This window comes from Centroberyx affinis, unplaced genomic scaffold (genome assembly GCF_046629955.1).
Source record: "Centroberyx affinis isolate AG114_WGS23_722 - 3 ecotype Tasmania unplaced genomic scaffold, CSIRO-AGI_Caff_v1 ptg001400l_1, whole genome shotgun sequence".
Taxonomy (NCBI): Eukaryota; Metazoa; Chordata; class Actinopteri; order Beryciformes; family Berycidae; genus Centroberyx; species Centroberyx affinis.
This window is the reverse complement of record NW_027279882.1, coordinates 171,775-193,047: the sequence shown is the minus strand read 5'-3', so window position 1 is coordinate 193,047 and position 21,273 is coordinate 171,775. Positions and strand designations below refer to the sequence as shown.

The window sequence follows — 21,273 nt, the reverse complement described above, 5'->3', positions numbered from 1 at the left end:
AATAAACAATATAGCAATGCCTGTTTTTAAAATTAGTAAAGTTTAAATGGCATGCCATTAACATGGTTTATACAGAAGGTTTCAAAACGAATTAGATCCATCCCATCACTAAGAATCACTTCTGAGTTCCTGTTGCTGCTGCCAGCAGGCTCCTCAGTATAAGGCTAGACAGCTGGAGCTGAAATAAGTGCTATGTCTGTCCCAATGTGTGATATCTCATGTATTGTGCTTTAAACTGTGTCCTGAGGCCTAAAACAAATGTAAATCTGATTTGAAAATAGAATGAAGTTTTAACCAGAAAAAAACTTTTCTGTGACTTTTCTGAGTCAATATTGCATTTTGGCTTTGCATTTCATTTTATTTGTTACAATTTTTTTTTCTTTTGTGATTTGCCTGCTTTTTTTTTTATTACATTTTTTCTGTAGCATTTTGAGATTTGGTTTTAATGAGATGCATTCTTCTTCTTCTTCTTCTTCTTCTTCTTATTATTATTATTATTATTATTATTATTACTACTACTACTACTACTAATAATAATAATAATAATAATAATAATAATTGTATTTGAATATTATTAATAATATAAATGTTAATGAGTTTTCTTACAGTTCGATTGTTCTGTCCTCGACAGTGCGACACACACTTTCTCCGAGTGTGATTAGTTTTGCCTGAAACACTCTTGTTTTCATGGCATGAACTGTAAATGCCCAGTTGATGGAGAGCTTGATTTATTTCTGGGAGTAGGTGAGTTTGATTCATTTCTGTGAGTATGTGAACTCAACCAAAACAAGGTATTTTTGTCGATTCCTCCTTTTCATTTCATTCAATTGCCTAATGCACTTTCATGATATGTCTAACTGCTGGAGTTTGGAGTTGAATCACTTGTACTGTATTACAAGGGTTCCATTCACTGAAAATCACTTGCTGTCCAGTCTCCAGCAGTGATTGACTTGCATATCACCAGTGCTGATTAGATAAACTGATACAATAGCATTCACTTTGCTAAACCGCCATGACACTGTTCACATGTATCCTTTAATGTCTAATTACTGCAGTGGGGCGAATCCCTATTTCCTTTCACCGAAGGAAAGCTTCCAAATGAAAGGAGCGTCAACGGGTCGCGCATTGAAACAGAGGCTGTCGTCAGCTCAGCTAGAGTCCGACACTGAACGGTGAGGTAAAACGATTTGATAAAGGCAAATAGTGGTGTTTGGAATGCCCGGTAAATGACTATAAATTGCTGTCTATTTTATATTTGAATGTCCTTGTGTCACACAGTTACGCCGCTAACGTTAGCTTGCTGCTAGCTAGTGAGGTGATATAAGAGGCCGAGCTGATCGCGGCCTGGTTACTGCTGCTAGCCAAATGATTGACAGCCTGTCAACCAGCAAGACGGTTTATTTAGTCATTGTCGGGTTTCCATTTCTCTATCTTATAAATTGCACGGCGGTTTGCTAGTAGTAACTTATTGGTCTGATTAATTTGCAGCGGCTTACTAGCTAGCAACCGGTTGTCAATTTCGGTTACGGCTGTATAGAGCCTGAGTGGTCGTGGATCATCTGGAAAGAATCAACATCAGCATCCATAGTGTGTGGGTCCTCTATGGCCTGCTGTGGCGGATACCCTCCCACAGCCGTAACTATTAGTATTATTGTTCAAAATGTCCAATGCTGGTTAAGTTATTTGAAAAACTAATGGTAGTGAAATCCGTAGTAACGTCAACAGACTAGCCACTAGCAATTGTTTGTAACCTGAATCACTGGAGAACAATGGAACATTAAATGTGTTGTATGATAACAAGTCATGAACAACATCAACAAGTCATGTTAAGATTTTACCGGATGCTGCTGTCTTGTATTTTCAATTGTAGTTTAGCTAGGTATCCACGTTTCTGGGATAGCCTTTGCAGACAGGGATAGCAAAACAGAGAGAACATACTGTAGTACGTTACATATCAAAGGGCTTGTGTCTTGTCTTTCTTCCTATCTTTTAGACTGGTCAGACAACAACACTGGTCACCGTCAACACTAACAGTCACCATCATGGTGACTGTTAGTGTTGTGTTGACGCCCTGCTTTTATCACCTGACCAAGCAACTATATAGGCCTATCTAAAAAAAAAGAAAAGACATTTGCATCATTAGTGACTGGTATCTGGTCTGGCAGTGAGCTTCAGTTTTTCTCCTGTTCTCTAGGCTGTGCTTCTTTCAGTCTCTCTGTTTACCTATCTTTCCACCCACCCACAGTCATACTGAAATACGTCAAAAACTGTCCCACATCAGCTCCCAACCAAACAAGCACTTAGACTACACGATTTCTGCCCTCGACAGCTTGTTTTGCTGTCTCCCTCCTAAGATGATCACAAACACCCCGACATCTTTTGGCAGGATCTGCTTATATCAATAGCAGTTTTTCAATGACAAGGCTAAGACCAAATACATGCATATTGTGGCCAAGATAAGATGGAGATGAAGGCCTATTTGAAGTTGATTCTCAGACACTACTGAATGCTGAGGCCAAGTGAACCAAACATAAAACATCACTGGCTAAAAAAGCTGATTTGCCAACTACACTGTTGTTGCTTTTGTAGATAGTCTCGGCCATAATAGACGTCACTGTGCCTGCGTTTCCTATGAGTGAGTTGGGATGCACGGCATAGTTGAGGTTAGGCAGCAGTGGCTGGCCTTGTTGTTTTTGAACAGCCCACCAAAGCACCCGTGAGAAGCCAGGAGGTCCTGGATCACCAGAGGAAGCCAGTGGCATGCACTTTTCCCTTCTGGTTCTCAGGATGCAGGATGGGCTGATCAATAGGACCGCCTGCCTGCGTCTAGACTCAACTAGCTGCTTTGGACAACACCTCAAAGGAAAGGCTTGGATTTCTTGGGAAACTTTTCCTCCTTGTACACTGTAAATATTTTGCCGCCTTTAGCCGCTCTCTCATGCTTACTAAGTGTGTTTCCCCTACTCAGAGCACACACCCCTGTTCTCTTGCCTTGCTGTTTGATCTTTGATGCAGGCCTGACTGTTTAAAGAATATCAAAGAGAGCAAGGCCTACTATAGCTTAACCTCACCAGCAGGACAAGTCTAGGCCTACTTTTAAGAGCTTGATTCATGATATTTTCACAAGGGTTTTTAGAACACGTTGGCCTAGTAGGTTGGCTGTTCTTGAGCACGGCCCAAAACATGAAATGTATCTCCTCTCCTAACTGAGCTAAACGTTATGTAATCTGTGTCACAGGCTTGAGTCCATCTCATAGTAAGAAACCTTTTTAGTCTAGTTAATGACTGGATAGTGCAGGCCTAATCTCTGTATCTCTGACTCTTAGCTCATCCTCACACTTAAACCTCTGACCTTTCCACATCGTACTGCTTCTTTTGGCATGTTGCTGTGCGACAGTGGATAGAGACATGGTGTAACAGCTCTCTCTCTCTTTACACACAGCCCTGATACATCACTGCTTTGTCATGTGATTGTTACTGTGGTTTAGGGTGAGACTGCAGAGTTGCACATAAGAGTGATAGAGACTTAACATCGAATGCTGTATTGTCTTTCACTTGCTGAAGATTGACTAGAGATAGAACTGGAGAGAGAACTCAGCTATTACCTGACCTTAGAAGGAAGCCTCGGCTGTTATGTGGGACTAAAAATGATGATATAACTGCAAATTCTTATCCTCAGCCTGTTCTCCTCATTTCAAGATTTGGGTCTTCTCTAAGCCTCTTTGCCCTCTCACTCACTCTTTTATTCTTTTCCTTCCCCCTTTGCACCTCTGTGTTTACAGGTGAGTGGCCGGTCAGCCAGCCACATCCAGCCCTCTGTTGCTATGGATGCCTGTGCCCGTATCAGAGGAGTCCCACTAAGGACCAGAGCCTCCATCCGGAAAGAGGTCCGTCTGCAAGGACAGATTTTGTTATTTTTTTTGTCACCATCTCTAGTATGTCTTTGCAGGGAGTTTTCAAGCTCTGCTCCCCAGTGTTACTTTATGTCCCTCTTTACATCTAGTTTCATATATACTATACAAAAAACTGTTTGATTTCAGCTGGATTGCATTTACACCTGGCATTAAAAGGCATCTCCAGTATACTCATTGAAATCAAATTTTCTTTTCCTCACAAAACTGAGATTGCTGTGTACGTTACTTTCACTTGTAATATTTACGTCCTTTGAACCTTGTCTCACTTGTTTGCTTGCTTTTTGACAAGTATGATAGTATCTGAGCTGCCTGCCTGGTTGGATCTGCAGACAAAGTTATTTCCATTTCTTAAGTCGCTATATGTGGATTGGATGTGCAATACATTTACACTTTGTTGCTAATGTGGCCAGATGTGTCTCCTCTGCAGGTGGATTAGGTGATCAGATCTTGAATATGTCTTGGGTGCATTTACACCTGGAATTTATGTGGTTTTGCTTTATCTGAATACAATCCAATTACCCATGATGCATGTTGATGCCAGTTGTAAAGGGGGCCAAAGGCTACCTCTGGGCAGATGCACAAAACAGTCAGCCTCTTCTGTTTCACATTCTTCTGTCTCGCATGCAACTGTTACAGTAAGGGAGAAATGCAAGCAAATTGAAATGGTTTGGTTTGTCACGAGGTCTGTTGAGTTACACTATACTTGGATAGCTTGTCTAAAAAAAAAAAACCCTGCATGTTTGCAGACTGTGCGTGACAGTGGGGCGCAGTGTGTGAAGAGCCTTTTGAGGAACAAAAAGGAGCTGTGCAGTGTAGGCCTGGAGCTGCAAACCAGAGACACACTGAGACTGACTGAGGTTTGTCATACACACACAAACACACACAAGTGCAAATGCACACAATGCTTAGTCATGTAGAAATTTGAGAGACTTAAATATTGATCATCAATTTTTCTCCTTCAGATCCATTTTGTGTGTCTACCTGGTCACTGTGAAGGGGAAGATGTCACTCTACAGGTGAGCATTATTTGCATAATTGCAAAAATTGATTGTGATAAGAGACTAAACATTCTGCTTTACAGTAGAGCTACATTTGTACAATTAGATCCTGATTTGCTAGTGATGATGTGTCATAGAAATTGGGTCACATGTGTCTTTAGGAGTTTAGGAGTGCTGATGTAGGATCAGTATTCTTAGAGATCTGTATAGGCTATCCGTTATTGAATGCCTAGCTCTGGACCAGCAGTCTGCCACTTGAGCCAGAGGCTAATGTGCTGGTCTCCTTCCCCAGGCTCTGTCATCTCTGCCGGGGGAGCTGTGTGAGCTGCTCAGGTCCCTCCACATCCATGGCCTCAGGAACGATGAGGTTCTGCTGCTCAAAGACTCCCGCAGGCTTGCGGAGCGCAAGGACCCTGGGGCTCAGGTAGATGACAGACGCTCCATGTTGAAGGAATGTGCTCAGTCAGCATGATAAGTAAAGTAGAAGTGAGCAGAAAGCAGAGGGGGGAGAATGAGGGGGAAGTAAGAGTGAGCAAATACACAGGCCTCAATTCCTCTGTACACTGCAAGAAATGTCCATCTTAAGTCATTTAGTCTAGTATTGAGTCCAAAATATTTCCTTAAAAGAAGTACAAAAAATTCACCAGTGGCTTCAGGTAATTTCCAAAGCATTTTCATCTGTTTCGACAGTATCTTGAAGCAAGGCGGATCACTCCACTAATCTCAAGATAATGACACTTAATTCAAGAAAATTCTTGAAACATGTTTACTGGAAACACGCAATATTGCCTCACCTCATTGGCAGATGTTTCTAATTGTTTTGAGAAAAATAAGATTTTTGACTCACTAGTAGACTAAATGACTTTTTAAGATGGAAATATTTTGCAATGTGTTCCTAAAGTTCCTGTTGTTGACTGTTAAATTGTTTTTCCGGGCCAAGGCCTTGTCCCTCTCTGCATGTAAACAGTTGTAAGATGTCTTTCTCACCCTTTCAGAGAAACGCAGGTGGGAGAGACAGACAGAGTTTGTTTTTTTAGCCCACGATTGCAGCCTTCTCCTTCCTGGTTCTGTGTGCTGTTCTAGGGTTCAGACAGGCCCTGCGGCCCACTCTGTGGTTTTTGTTGTCAGTTTGTGTTGCAGACAGCGAGACTGCCCGCCCCTCCGCCACATAGACCGAACTCGCACTAAGTGATTCTGTATTCTGCATATGCAACATATCAACCTGCAATCAGAGTACAGACATAACAAGACACTTCCAGCCCCCCTCCCTCCCTCCTGTAAGACTAGGAGAAAGAAAACTCCCGTGTGAATTCCTGCTAGTTTGCAAAAGCCAAAGGCTCTCAGATTATTAGCTCGCCTTGTTCTAGGGGATTCAGGGACATGACAGCTATTGACAATCTGCAGACTCTCCTTGCCAGTTGGTTACAAGTGTTGTCATTTTTTTTCTCTAAATGAGCTGATTGTCTCTTGGCAAAAGGGATAAACCACCAGCCGGCCAAGCTTAACTTTCTTTCCTTCTCTTCCTTCCCTTTCTCTCACACTCGCTCTCTCCTACCATCCTCTTTCTCTCTGCCTGCCTACAGTGCTGGTTGAAGGCAGTGTGTGTGTTGAGGCACAGTCCCAGCCCAAGCTTCTGCTCTCAGGCCAGTGTAGCGTCCTTGGTGGGCTTGCTGGGGCGCTATATGGCGGGTGTTCGCTATGCCCTGGAGCTGCAGGCTCTTCAGAGAGGCACAGCCGAGCCCAGCCAGCCGGAGGAAGATGACACCAACCAGTCGGTCTCATCAATCGAGGATGACTTTGTCACAGCCCTGGAGCATCTGGAGGAGGACGACACAGGAGACAGTCCCTGTAGGTTCACCATTTAAAGGAACATTTACATAAGTCTAGCCTCTTGTCTCTTATGTAGAGGCTTTCTTGATCTGATCAGTAGAATGTAGTTACTGTTGAAAAATCTATTTAGAATGCAGTTCAATTAAATCAAGTCTTATCTATGCATCAAATTAAATAAGAAATGGCAGGAATTAAAAGTATGTCCTCCTTTTCACTGCTAGATGGCAGTGATATATTATTTTCCAGTTGGGATACACTTTTTTCCAACTTAAAAAAAAACAAAAAAACCCCATCAAAAAGTGGATGCAAAATGAACTTGATGGTTTGAGAGGTGACATTTGTCTTCACTCAGCCTTCTTTTTACACTATTTTTGTTATGATTATGCCACTTATCACCTCTTTGTACACACAAAATCTTAGTCTTCACCTTTCTACTTTGTCTCTCTCCACAGCTGCCGCTCCCTATCACCATGGTAAAAAGTGTGACGTAGCATCCCAGACAGTCCCAGCCCACAAGAGACGAAAGGACCTATCGGGCTCCCGTGTTATCATAAGCTCCTCCTCCAAGAAGTACTCAACCAAACACAGGTCAGGCCCAGAGGTGTCTGTCACAGTGCAGAGGTCATCAGGTGTGGAATCCCAGTGGACTCACTGCAACCCTGGAGCTCGTCTCCCCTCCCCCTCAACCCATGTTAGCGAATCAGAGGACTCAGACTGCTCCAGCCCTAGTCCAATCATATTCCTGGATGAGGTGGGCTACCAGAAGAGCCTGCTGGCCAAGTTGGACATCCCCCAGGTGCCAGGGGGACCCAGAGAGCGTGTGGAAGACTCAGACTCCGAAGTCAGCGAGTTCTTTGACAGCTTCGACCAGTTTGATGACTTGGAGGAGCTGAGCTCTGAGAGCTGCACACTCACCCTGCCTCTGGATGCCACCAATGCCCCAACCAAACAGAAGAAGAAACCCTCTGAGACTAGTACCAGTGGGTCAGGGTCCAAATATGTGTCCAGGGGCTGCTCCACAAAGGGCATGAACCCCCACCGCTTTGACCAGCCCACCCTCCCTGCCAATGTGAAGAAACCCACTCCTCTTAAACCAGGCTCTCCCTACTCACCCCACTCGGAGGTGCCTGACTCCCCCCGGCCAGTGCAGACCTCCGAGGAGAATGGGGGTCCACTCTTCAGCCCTGTCAGCTCTTCGGCCTTCAGTCCTTTGGGGGACTCTGGCGGACCACTGGAGTACTTCTGGAAAGCAGATGGGGATGGAGGGGACAGCTCAGAGCTGCGTAAACCCCAGGATCTTTGCTCTCTCTATAAGACCTACTCAGATTTTGCCAGCAGTCTGTCCAAAGAGATCCTGGGATCAGTGTGTGGCTACCAGTCTCCCGTTAACATCGATGACAACAAGAATCTGAGTTGCGTCTGCCACAAGGAGTTCCAGAACCCCTCAGGCCACCTGATGAAGCTCTCAGAGATCCAGGAGACAGTGACAGTGGCCAAGCTGCAGCAGAAGTCCCAGTCTCTGAAGGATGGCATTCAGAGGTTTGCCACAGACTTGGTGGAGATGAGCCTGGGCAGTGCCCTGCGAGACCTACAGAAAGGCGTTTCCTCCTGCACCACCACCCTCTGTCACCTGGCTGCCAGGCTCACTTCCTCAGTGTTTCAGATGGCCTTCCATGAGATTGGCATGCGCCATGCCTACGTGCTGAAGGAGCGGGCCATCAATGGCTTGGCTGGCTTCCTGGTCGGGGAGGCCGTGTCCGGGGCACTGAAAGAGTTCCTGACTGTCAAAAAGCAGATCTTCCACAGCACTGTGACCCGCTTTGCTGCTGACCTGGCTGAGGAGCTGGTGTTTGAAGGCATAATGGAGGTGTGTCAGTTCTCCCACCCCTCCACCCCTCTCACCTCAAGTGACTGGTCCTTTGGCCGTGCACTAGATGAAGAGGAAGAGGAGGAGGTAGTGTCTTCCTATGCTTCAGACTTGTCTGAGTCGGTTCTCCAGGAAGCCTTCATAGAGCTCTCCCAGGCTGACGTTGCCTTCACAAGCCAAGCGGCTATCAGCGTCTCCCTGGACAACATCTGCTACGTCAGTGCAGAGGACACCAGCACTCACACCTGCAGTACCTCTGCTAGCCAGCAGGTTTTCCATGCCAGCTCAGCTGCTGCAGCCCCGGAGCCCTCAGGAGAGGATGGGGCCTGTACGGTGAAGAAAGCCCTGTTCACTGTATCAGGCATGGCCAGCTGTGTTCCTGTGCCCCAGGCAGGCCAGGCCCTCTCCCACCTCCAGACTTCTGAAGAGATCTGTCAGTATAAGTCTAGCTTGGCCCACACCTCACAGACCAGCCCTAAGAGAAGCCTGGTGACTGTAGCCTCCTCTGACACCACCACATCTACACAAACTGACCTCTACAGCCATGGAACGCAGACCCAGGCCCCTGGAGGAAACCCCTCCCAAGGAAAATCCCCCTTCCACAACTTCTCTGGCAACATGGTGGATATGATAGTAAGTGAGGCTTGTGAGCTAATAACTGCCACTAAGATGAAAAAGAGTTTTGGTGACTGTGCCGACTTCCTTACTAAGACTATTGGAAGCCGAAGAGGCTCTTGTTCTAGGCCAGGTTCACTCAGTGATGAGGCCCCAGATTCCCCTTTGAGGCAGGGGGCTGGCAGGGAGAGCTTCAAATATGACAGTAAAGACTCTGGGTATGTAAGGAAGGGTGGTCCTACTGAGCAGGCAACAGGTCTGAACTTTCTCCACACTCCCGCTCAGACAGGATGTCAGAGCCAGGTGAGACCCAGCTGTGAGTTGGGCCCCAGGACCAGAGCCGTGGCTGAAGCGCATCCTGTGATGATGAAGGATACTCTAGATGTGCCGGGTACAGAGATGGGTGGACAAAGGAGGATGTCCGTTCCTGGGGAAGACTCTGCTCCCAGCTCTGGCCAAAAGTCTGGTGGAACTCCTGGCACTCCCCCCTCCACACCCCAGCAGCCCAGCGAGGTGTCTAAGGAGAAACAGATCAAACAGTTCTCCAAAAAGCTGAAAAGCAAGCTGGCTAAGGAGTTTTCACCTGCTACCCCCCCTCCAACCCCACACTACCAGCCTGAGCCTGGCCCAGGGCCAAAAGACATCACCCCGGAGGCAGACAAGGCTGACTTCATGCTCAAACTGATGAGGTCTCTGTCTGAGGAGGCAGAGGGTAATGAGGAAGAGGAGGAGGAGCAGGGAGAAGAGACGGAGGGTGGTGTTGGTGGTACTCACAGACATTTTGAGACGGGCGGTCGCCGGCCTGAACTGAACCTGCTTTCAGCTCGCAGAATGTCCAACAAGGAAGCCCTCCACTATGCTGAGCGGTTGGCCTGTCACATCGTCTCCATGGCAACAGAGATGGACACCCTAGGAGTGGCAGAGGAGAAGGGAGAGACTAGCAAGGGGAGTGAGGGGAGGAGAGATAGTGTGGCTCAGTTCTCAGAGCAGACCTTGAACACCTTGTGGGTGTACGCCGGGGAGGTGGCGGGAGAGGTTATCAGTGATGTGAAGAGGATGATGGGCTCTGGACAGCAATGCCCCCATCACAGAGCTCTCAGGAGAAGAAGCCTGGACAGGTCCAGCTCTGAATGTCCCCACCACCACCACCACCACCATCACCATCAACAGTCTCACGCCAGTACAGACCAGAACAGAGACTGGAGAGTGGGGAGGCTGGCTGAGCAGTGGTCTAGTGACCTGCTGGCCTCTGTCTTCCACCCTCCCACCACCACTTCTACCACCATCTCCAGCTCCAGCTCCGGCCTGTCCTCAGAATACCCCAGCTGTGAGAGTGTGACAGATGAATATGCCGGCTACCTCATCAGGGTGCTGAAAAAGGAGGGAGGCAGTCGGGAGTTGGTCCTTGACCAATATGCGAGCCGTTTGGCCTACCGCTCCATCAAACTAGGCCTGGCCCATGCCGCCCGCAAGATGAAGCAGAGATCCTCCACCACTCGCCTCCACTCCTCCAAGTCCCTGCCAGATGGATGGAAGGGTCCTAGCAGTGAGGCCTCTTCACCCAGGGACAGAGCAGGGACAGTGGGTTCTCCCTCAGGGGAAGATAGCCAGTGTAGTTGCAGGGACTCTGAAGAACAGAGCCAGAGGGAGTACATGGATCTGGTAAACTTTGCAGAATCCTTAGCGTACAACATCACCTGTGATGTCACACGTAAGCTGCGGCTTTCCTCTGTCCGCCTGCCTAAGTCTCTCACTGACTCCTGCCTTTATAAGAAATCCAAACTTGAGGACATGGCAGAGAATTTCATCAGGAACTCCTTCTCCTGCCCCCTATTGGCCAAGGAGGGTAAGAGCAGGCACTACCACAGCACAGGAAGCCTGTATGATGGAGGCTACAGCAGTGGGGTGATGCAGGTCATAGAACATTATGCCAGGAAGATAGTGGATGACACTCTGGAGATGAGCCTGTCTTCGGCGGGACATCCATCCAGGGAGAACCAGAGGACCCAAGGCCAGGACAAGCACTCTCACACCGAGAGGCTGTCTGAGGGCGCAGCGCTGGGCCCAGCCCTCGGGGAGAGGACCTGCCGCTACTGTCAGGTCCGGGAGTGCCCCTACTGCACCAAGCCCAGCAGGCACTACCACCAGCAGGCAGGCCAGAGGAGGAGAAAGGGGCAGGAGTGTGAGGCCAGGGCCGACCGACTCTCTGGCCTGGAGATTCCCAAGATCCACATCGACCTGGACCGCAGGGCCGCGTTCGCTGAGGAGATGGTGTCTACGGCAATGGAGACAGCCAAGCGCGAGCTGAGCAACACCAGCCTCAATGCAGACAGTGGCATCGGCCACGATGGGGCCAGCTATGCCGAGAGCCTTACCACTGAGATCATGACCTCAGCCCTGTCCAACATCTGCCAGGCCGCCAACCTCAGGTACACACACCATGACTCACACCACCAGTAGCTTTCCATGACTGTCCTGTCCGCATGCTGCTCTTTATGGCTAGCCCTGGTATCCTGGGTGGTTGGTGAGAAATCACCCAGGCTTGAGATTATAGCAATTTTGTTTTTCATTGACTTCTCTTCCATTATTAAGTAATATAAAACATTTTCCAGCGTTTGTGTTCCATAGCTGTATCTTCTCCATACCTACTTACCTACCGCTACTATTTTATATTGGAGAGGAGGTTTGCCATCATGACTCTGTTAGAGAAAATACTTGTATAATTTCTCTTTCTCTCTCCCTCCATCTGTGTCTGTAGTTCTCCAGGCAGGGAGACCACCGAGTCAACTGTGTCCCAGCAGCTGAGCCTGAGTGTGGGGGACGACAGTCTGGGCAGCTGGTCTAACCTGAGCTTTGAGGATGAGCCCCCAGATGACAACAGCAGCTTCCTCCACCTCAGTGACAGGTAGAGTACACCACTACTAGCTTCCTCCACCTTAGTGATACATAATATAGTACACACCATTCAGCTTCCTCCACCTCAGTGACAGGTAGAGCACACTACTACTAACTCCCTCCACCATAGTTATGCATAATAGTACACAACATCCTGCTTCACCGACTTATCTGATGAATAAATGCATCGGTATGGATCTAACAGATGCTGTACAGATACTACATTTAGTTAAGGAACTGTGTTCATGCAATTTAACTGCATTAGAGCACTGCTGGACAGTAATATTACCAAATATTTCTCAACTTCACTAACTTTATTTCTTGCACAGCATCTGTCAGATCTATGCAGCTTCATGAGGTGGTTCGTAATTGTTTTTGGCCTAGCCATGTTTTTTGAGGGTTTTTTTTTTGACATGCACTAAATTAGATGATAAATGAATTCACTTTTTTACTCGCCGGTCTTCTCTATTCTTTTAGCACCGAGCACTCCCAGTATTTCTCTCTAGCCCTTAAAATGAGTGACACTAACCCATCTTGAATGGGATTTAGTGACACTGGTGTATTGATGAATATGGGAACAGAGCTTCAGAGAGAGGAAGTTGAATTTACATTTACATGTAGTCCACACCGAAGCTGTTGGCAGTCCTACTGCTAGTGAGAATTAAGTTTAAATCAAGGGAGCAATTTTGTCCTGCCCTGTTAATTTGACATTAATTAGCGATTGGTTCATCTCCTCAGAGACAGAGTTGAGAGCAGTACTGACACGTTCCTCCGTGGTTGGTGTTGGTTTTGGTTTAGCAGGAGTCTCCTGTGGTCGTGTCCAGACGTGAGGTTTCCCCAGGTCAGCACAGGGCTCAATGTATGGTTTGGGAACCTCACTTATACTCCACTGCCAAGAAGCAATTTTCTCTGATTTGTGCAAATATTGCATTACATATGAGCTCTCTCATGGTTATGTTGTTGTTATAGATTTTATATAGCTGTCTTCTGTAGCCAAGTTCTTCTGAGAATGTTTGTTAAATGCGCCACAGGGGTAAGGAGCAAGTCTAGTTGTGTAGGGAATTGGTTTCCCCTGCTCAGATGGACACCATGACTGTGTGTGTGTGTGTGTGTGTGTGTGTGAGTGAGAGAGATAGAGAGGTGGAGAGTGACAGTGAGAAAGTAAGAGGCATTCTGAGTTTCGTCTTACTCAGTGACATGGCCTCATACAATCTCCAGTCAGAGGGTGGGAATCGGACTGTTGACGTTTTTGGCACAGCCTGCTATCTCTATGGAAGCAAAGCTGATCAACATTCGAGATTCTTTCCCAAGATACTGAAAGAGCAGAATGTGTTAGCAGCTAGTTATTTTGGCCACCAGGGCCAAGTGGAGGTATCATAATATTTTCTAAAGGTGTGTCTTTGAGCGTTCTCTTCGCTCCGGGCGCTGTTTCCACACAGGAACAAAGTCCACCATGTGTAATTCATTAGTCTCTCTTCAAAAGCCCGCTCCAACCATTTCCGCTCAGCACATGAAATAACGGAAGGAAAATCACCTTTGAAGGCTTATTGAGGCACAGAGCGCGCTGATCGACTTATGAACAAGCTGTCAGCGTGTATCACTCAGGCAAACCACAGAGAGAAAGCTGTAGCTGAGGTAATGCAGATTAATGGAGGTATTTTTAGATATCAAAAATGTTCCTCCCTCCCTTCAACCTGCCTGTGTGCGCTGCACGCCACAGTATGCAGGTTCCAGCCAGCAGGCTAATCATTGACTAATTATAGAGAGAGTGTGTATTGTTGTGCCCGTGTTGCCAGCTGGGTGTCCTGGTGGAATGCACAGGATTAACAGGATTAAGTGAGGACAAGAATGTAATGATCTCACACTTTAGGCCTTTAGCAACATATTGCCTATCAACATTAGACAAGAATCCATGGGATGTGTGATGGAAAGATATGCGTCATTTAGGAAGAATCCTCCACTGTTGTGAACCTCACCTTTGGTATTATGAGATGATGTTAATTAAAATACCTGGAGTAGTCATCATGTCACTTTTTTTAAGCTGCAAAGAATATACAGAACATTTTAGCAGTGGAGATACAACAGCTCATCACTTAGACTAACTGCTTATCTATTTGTTCCCTTGCAGTAGCTATCATGATAAAGACACAATAGGTCCTTAAAGACACAGCAAGCCCCCTGAGCAGATAGTCACCATCGGTGTTATTGAGCGGTGCACTGCCTGCCTTCTCTCCCCAGCAGCAATGGGAACAGCAGTAGCTGGAGCAGTCTGGGCCTGGAGGGGGAGGTGTGTGAGGAGCGCCTGTCCTCCCCCTCTGACAGGTCGGTGAGCCGCTCACCCACATGGCAATGTCAACCAAACGCCACTAAGACATGGGGGCTCACCTAGAATGGGACAAAGAAAGAGTTAAAGTGTAGAGCTTAATGTGATGCCAAAAGGAAGTGAGGAAGCAGGCTCCATCAGTGAGAAATCTCTTGAGCACAAAATAGGAACCGTAGTATTGTTTCATCATATTAAAATGAATGAAAACATTTTATATGGTATTTTGATTCGTACTTTGTCTCATACTAGGAGCCTCCAGCCCCTTGCATGACCACACCAAAGCTCTGAATATGAAAAGCTCTTGAATGTAAATGGCTGATTCCACTTGCATGTGTGAGAGACAGGATGTGTGTATGTGTATGTGCATGCGCATGCATGCTTGTGGCTGATGTTAGCATGGGATGCATCACTCAACTCTTGCTAATTCTGCATCACTGGCATGTAGTTTGTTTGCTTGAGGCATGGCTTTGTAATTTGTGCTGCCCTATCCCTCCTAGCTCTTAGCCCTCTCCCCGGCTCAGCTATATGACCATGTCTTCACTGCTGCACAATCCTAGCTATAAAAACTGTAAATGTGGAAAGCCTTCCTAGACGTCTTCCTTCCGGAAAGAAAATGATATCCACATATCACATTGAGCAGAGTCTCAATGTCTGTAGCCGTGGGCTGTGTCAACAAGACTGTGATTAACAACCTTAAAAGTGGAGAAATGACTGTTTACCTGTTGGCACGTCACACAGCAAATATTTGCACAATTAACAGTATGGATGTTGAGTAGATTTTGAAAATGGAAAAAAATCTACTTTCACACTGTTCTAAAAGTGCTGTTCAAAACTGCCGCTAACTGACAAAAGACATTAAGCAGGAATGTAAATTTACTGGAGCGTAGGAAAACATTGTCTGGAAAAACAGCCAAATTTCCTCAATGTGTTGTCTCCTAAGACGTCGTTTGATCAGGATTGCTTGGATTGCAGCGCTTGTGGCTTATGATACCCTGCTGTGCTTATATCAAAGACAGCCAGCTTCTATGCATGCTGTTAGTTTGAGCCCGCTTGTTGTCATTTGTATCCCTTCGCATGCAGCCTCCCCTCCACTCCCCTCTCCCCCCTCTCTCTAACCTGTGTGATATTTCTCACCCTGCAGCGACTGTACTGAGGACAAGGAGACTGAAGTCAGAGAGGAATCCAGTGGTAAGGATATTTTACTGCCTACTCCACACAACAGTGTGGCTAATGGCTATGTCTGGCTCAAAGTTGCTAATAGAGGTTTCTAATTTAATGGAATCTATCATGAGCGTGGCCTCTTCCTAAAAATGCAGCATTTGGCAAAAAAAATGCCCAATAAAACTGTCTAACATAGCACACTTCTGGACAGCAGAGGGAAATGGTGGGGGGGGGGGGGGTAGGCCTCTTTCCTAATTTGAGGTCTTGTTCTTTCCACTGCTTTAGATTCAGAACAGTTGCCCTTGGCTCTGTCTGGCTCTGTCTGTCTGCCTGTCTGTGTGTGTTACATTCGGGGATTTTACCACCCCCACATTCGGCCACACTAACGCTCATTCATCCACTCCCTCTGCAGTCACTCTTCCCGTGCTGTGTGTGTGTGTGTGTGTGTGTGTGTGTGTCAGAACAGAGCAGCCCCCAGTGGGGATCAGGCTCCACGTTGGGTCTGGTCTGGTGTGGGAGCGTGGGAACCCAGCACTGAACAGAACAGGGCTGCATGTTACCCATGGGGCAGCTGTCTGTCAGCGAGAAGTATAGGAGGGGAGGGAGTGTACATTAGCACATTATTGTATACATTGTGTGTGTGTGTGTGTGTGTGTGTGTGTGTGTGTGTGTCAGTGTATTAGAAGGGCCGGTATTAGATCTGGAAAGAGAAAACGGTAGGTAGAAATCTATATGAATATTGATAAAATCTTTTTTTTCTCTGTATTTCAGGGACGCTGCGTGTGGACAGGACTCAGGTGCAGGCTCCCCGGGCCCTGCTGGTGATGGTGAACTCTGAAATCAGGGAACTGGGCCCGCAGCCCGTGACCCTTGACCCTCAGCTCAGGAGCATGCTGCAGTGGGCGGCGGCCTCCATGGCTGACCTGCCGCAGGTCCAGCTGAGTCCTGACAGAGAGCTCCAGCAGGTGAATGCTTCAGTCCGTTATGACCCTGTCCATTAGCTATTACCTTAGACAGGGTAAATCCCTTCCTGGTTTGTTAATGTTGTTTTTCATCTTAGAAAAGTTTGGTTGTCTGGTTTCCACTACAACCGGGCTTGCTGTGAAAAACGTCTGAAAACCACCATCTAATGCAATGAATATGTGAAACAAGTTGTAGCATGCTTTGTGGTATATATTCCTGTAAAGAGACCCATTTGTAAAATTCCCTGATATTCCTTGACTTCCCCAGAGAATTTATCAAATTCCTTGACTTTCCCCACATTGAATATGCCTCTCTAAATTCTGTTATATTCCAGAAATTCCATGACTAGTGCGAACACAGCTTAGACGCTCATTCCAGTCATTTACAATCATTTACTTGGCAACAAAGCTCATTTGAAGTTGATAGGCCTCCTTTGATAATATGAGTGAATGTTAACCAGGTTTGTTACATGTCTGCATCACGTGTTTCCCTCCAGCTCCCAACAGTGGTCCAAAGGCTTAGGGAGAGGGAGTGGAGGGTGGGAGAGCTGCTGCAAGCCCTGCTGCGCTACTGTGAAGAGACCCAGGCCCCGGCTCAGCCTCAGCCCAGAGAGGAGCCACTCCAGGCAGGCGGAGATGCCCACCGCACGCCCCTCTTCCAGTGGCTCCTGGAGCACGCCTAGGCTCTCCTCTCCTCTCCTCCCCTCTCCTCCCTCTCCTCCCCCCTCCTCCTCTCCTCCTCCCACTCTCCTTCCAGTCTATCTGTGAACCCTGCCCTCTAGTGAGCACCACCAGTGTTGCAGCACATTGTGATTGCCACCAGTGCACAGGGTCTCACTTTGCCAACCCTCTCCCACCTAGCTGCCACCTTATACAGGAAAACCTTTCTGTAGTTTCATATAGGGCTTTACACCCACCGCTACCCCTAGAGGGCGCCACATAAATCAGCTGATGTAATTTACTCTCATGGCTGTGGGTGTGTTTTGCATTGCATGCCGTGACCAAGAGTACTTCTGTTGTATTTTATTTTCCCTTTTTTTTGTTGTTGCAGTTCTGTTTTGTTTAATATTAGGCTGCATATCACATATGTTGATTTAGTGAGCTATCTTTTACGCCCACCTACACCTTTGTGTTGAGGCCCTCACACCTTGCTGCCCTTGTGCTTATGCTACAGAAAGAGATAGAGAGAGAAAGAGAGAGAGATAGAGAAAGAGAGACCCAGCCCATCTGTTCCAGATAGAGACAGAAAGAGCGAGGCAGTGAGTTGAGAGAAAGAGAATGTGTTTTACTGTTAGGGAATCCCCATAGCTGCTGGGCGGATGATGTCAAACCCACAGCTCACCTCTGTGGTGGTGTTTCCACATGTTAAGAGACCAACCACTCACACACACACCACACCCTTGCATTATCAGTGCCAGAAGGAATTCCAGATGCACCAAATCACATCAACATCTAATGCAAGTCAATTATTCCACATAGTATTCCATTCTTGTATTAATCCACTCATAATTACTTGTCATTCACAGTGTGCTCCGGTAAAGTGTTTCTCTCTAGCACTGAATACAAGTAAATTGCTGGTATTCAGAGACTCTTTCAGATGAGCTTTTCAGAATAAGTGAAACGCTAATGACAGTGGTTACCACTGCCCTCACTTTTCACTGTTATTCTCCCATAAAGTTAGACAAGGCACTGTTATAAAACCCATATCTAAATTATATGAATTTTACCACACTCTAATTTGCTCCGATGATCAAATGTGCGATTCATTTGACAGGATAGTTGTTTACAAGACTTGATAAAGTTGGCTCTTGTCAGTATTAGTATTGCTATTTTTTTAATACCCTAATACCCTGAAACACTGCTTGCCTAGCAACAGTGTCCTTGTCTATCAAACTTAGTAAAATATATCTCTCTAGAGTGGATGGTGTTATCTGGGGCAATCGCTATTAAGAAAGAAGTATATATTTTTGAAGATAGAGCATGTCAAACATGAAATGCTGCTCGATGCTATGAAGGAAGCCATGGTATTGGCTTTATGTTGCCAAATGTAGCTAGTATGGTGACTATGCTCCCCTCCAGGCAGCGGGGATGTTATGGTAGAATATGTGTAATGTGCTGGTTATCTGAGTCTGGCCCCCATGTCCAGTTTGGGGAAGATCCAGTGACGCAGATAGCGGATCTTTTTCTAATTAAACGCATGTGCTTCAGTCTGCACCTCCAGACCACAGCTTACAGCGTCCGCATAGCTTAACCCCAGAATCACACATTGTGTCACCCACGCTCCACAGTCACCTTGTGGAATGAAGGACTCTGGATACCGCAACTTCTACACCATACCCCCCTCTCCCCCCTCCCTCCCCCCGACACATACACACACGCGCGCACACACACACACACACCCTTCTTACTCACCAGCTCCACAAATGTTACCCCACACACCCAGCACTACCAGCTACTTGCTGAGATGCACTTTTTGTTTTGGCTGAGGAGAGGCCGGGCATTTCCACTCCTGCCCTCAGGCCCCTCCTGGCTTCCTCCTTGAATTTACACAGCATGGAAGGTCTGCTGTGGTGCCAGCTCCTAGATGAGGTGTTTGCACACACAGTACCCCACCTAATTCCCCCTCCAAAAGGAACACAATCGGGATCCATTTTGACGTTTGTATGTTTTTTTGGAGGGAACTGAAGACGATGTGAAGCTGCGCGGCCCTCGTATTATAGGAGGAGTTTGAAACACTGTAATATACCATGGCTTTCCATCTATTATTATTATTATTGATTAACTGTTGTTGATGCCGTTCACCTGCATGGCTGAATCTTCATTGACTTCTTCAGCTTGACATGATTATTCTTATTAATGTATTGGCCTATCACTGACTGAGCTCCAGTGGTTCTTGTGTGTCACCCTCTCCACACTGCCTAACAGTATGCAGTAGGCCTCTGCTGATGCCTTGTCTGTTATCGCTAAATCTCTAGGCTGCCAAATGTTCGAAATCTTAGAGGTGTTTAACCTGTATGATTTGTTTACACTCTACAGTGAATATATCACAACACCCGCTATGTTTAGGATTCAAAATGATATCGGAGTCGAAACTGCGTTTGAGAAGGCAAACGGAGGTGTTAACCCGAGAAGCGAGAGCGTGCATATATCTTGGTTTACATTACAGGAATGTATTGAAAGTAGTGGACTTGATGAATGAAGAGAGTACACCACAGTATACAGATTCTCTCCCGGTGAGATTGTACAGAATGTTTAGATGTTACGTTATGGCTTTTCCCAGGCTATTCCCGTTGCCCAGCCCTCCCCCGTTTGCTTTCTTTCTTTAGTGAACCATACATTCCTATGCATCCCAGATGACCTATAGCGCTATATTGTTGTGTTGGTGAAAGCTGAATGTGTACCTGCAGAGAATCAACTCCATTTAGTAGCAGATAAGTCTATTTTGTTACTGTTGTTCCAGTGTTACTTTCTGCCTCTGTCCTACCACAGACAGGCAAAAAAAAAAAAGTACCTTCACTGACTCCTGTATTTTTCCTGCTTCCTTGTAAAATCTTGCCAAATAAAGATATTTAATAAATTATGTAAGTTATATAACAGTGAGTTCACTACTTGTTCCCCTAGTGGCATTGCTAAATAGTTTACACATTCTAAGCTTGAAGTCAAAGCACTAAATTTATCAATGTTAAAGCTCTGTGTGACAATAAAGCTTTTTCATGTGCTCTGAATTCTGTCTCCTGTTAATTAAGAGATCAAGTCCTTGTATCATTATGCATCATATTATCATTGTATCATTTCAGTATATGCTCAAATGTTTCTGGTTTTACAGATAAGGCTATGTCCATTTCAGAAAATTTATATTAATTTCGTTTTCTTCTAGTCTTTGCTCATTGGGAAAGTACACAGAATGACATTGTCATTCAAGTTTTCAAGTACTTGATAACTATGGAAAACTTGTGAAAATCCACCTAAATATATACATTTAACATAAAACATTAAACATATAAAGCTTATAGGTCATTCTTCAACTAGATGAACTCTGTTTTAACTTCACACGCTATATTCTCCCCAGTTGAAATGTCTATGAGCAATAAAACTGAATCCCAACGAACTCTACAGTCACTGCTCCGTAACTGATGAGTGTTTTGACCTCAAGAACAATTTCCCTACAGTGGTCAAATATCACATTATTACGCAATCAATATTGCAGAAATGAACAATCATTTTCAAGAAACCGTTAATGACGTTAATGCTCTAATCTGTAATGCTATCGTGAGAAATTTGGATTGGATTAACAATGAACTGGAGAATGACTGGTTTTATAGAATATTTGAGTTACATCCAAACAAATATAATGTCACTGTAGCACTGACAGTGCAGCGGCTCAGGGTTCGTCTCTTGATCTCGTCTTGTCTCTTGTTTCTTCTATTTATATATCACATTTAAATGTTGATTTGGAGTGGATTTCCCGTTGAGCACCGCCTTGCTGTTTACTGCAGAGATTCCTCATTATCCAAACCTATTAAGCCACCGTCACTTCACTAGCTGTGGCTGTCTCACCTCCTGAATGTGTTTATACTGCAGGTGCCAAAGGAAACAGACAAGATCCGTAATTATCAAAACTGGTCTTAACAACAGCGCTACAGTTCTTTACGCCTTGATACAGCCGCACAAAACAGCCATTGTTGCCGCATGATTAGATGGTCCCACA

The 21,273-nt window shown here is 46.1% G+C and overlaps 1 protein-coding gene across 1 annotated transcript; it reads left to right on the top strand.

The window, feature by feature from the left end:
* Positions 1-1,139: 1,139 nt before the first annotated feature.
* Positions 1,140-20,256, top strand: akap11 (A kinase (PRKA) anchor protein 11). The gene is made up of 12 exons (XM_071526330.1): positions 1,140-1,177; positions 3,788-3,887; positions 4,661-4,771; positions 4,877-4,930; positions 5,205-5,336; positions 6,496-6,760; positions 7,195-11,653; positions 11,983-12,129; positions 14,358-14,441; positions 15,584-15,630; positions 16,375-16,568; positions 17,063-20,256. The coding sequence occupies exons 2-12, from the start codon at positions 3,825-3,827 to the stop codon at positions 17,246-17,248; spliced, it is 5,742 nt and encodes a 1,913-aa protein (XP_071382431.1). The 5' UTR covers positions 1,140-1,177; positions 3,788-3,824; the 3' UTR covers positions 17,249-20,256.
* Positions 20,257-21,273: the final 1,017 nt, after the last annotated feature.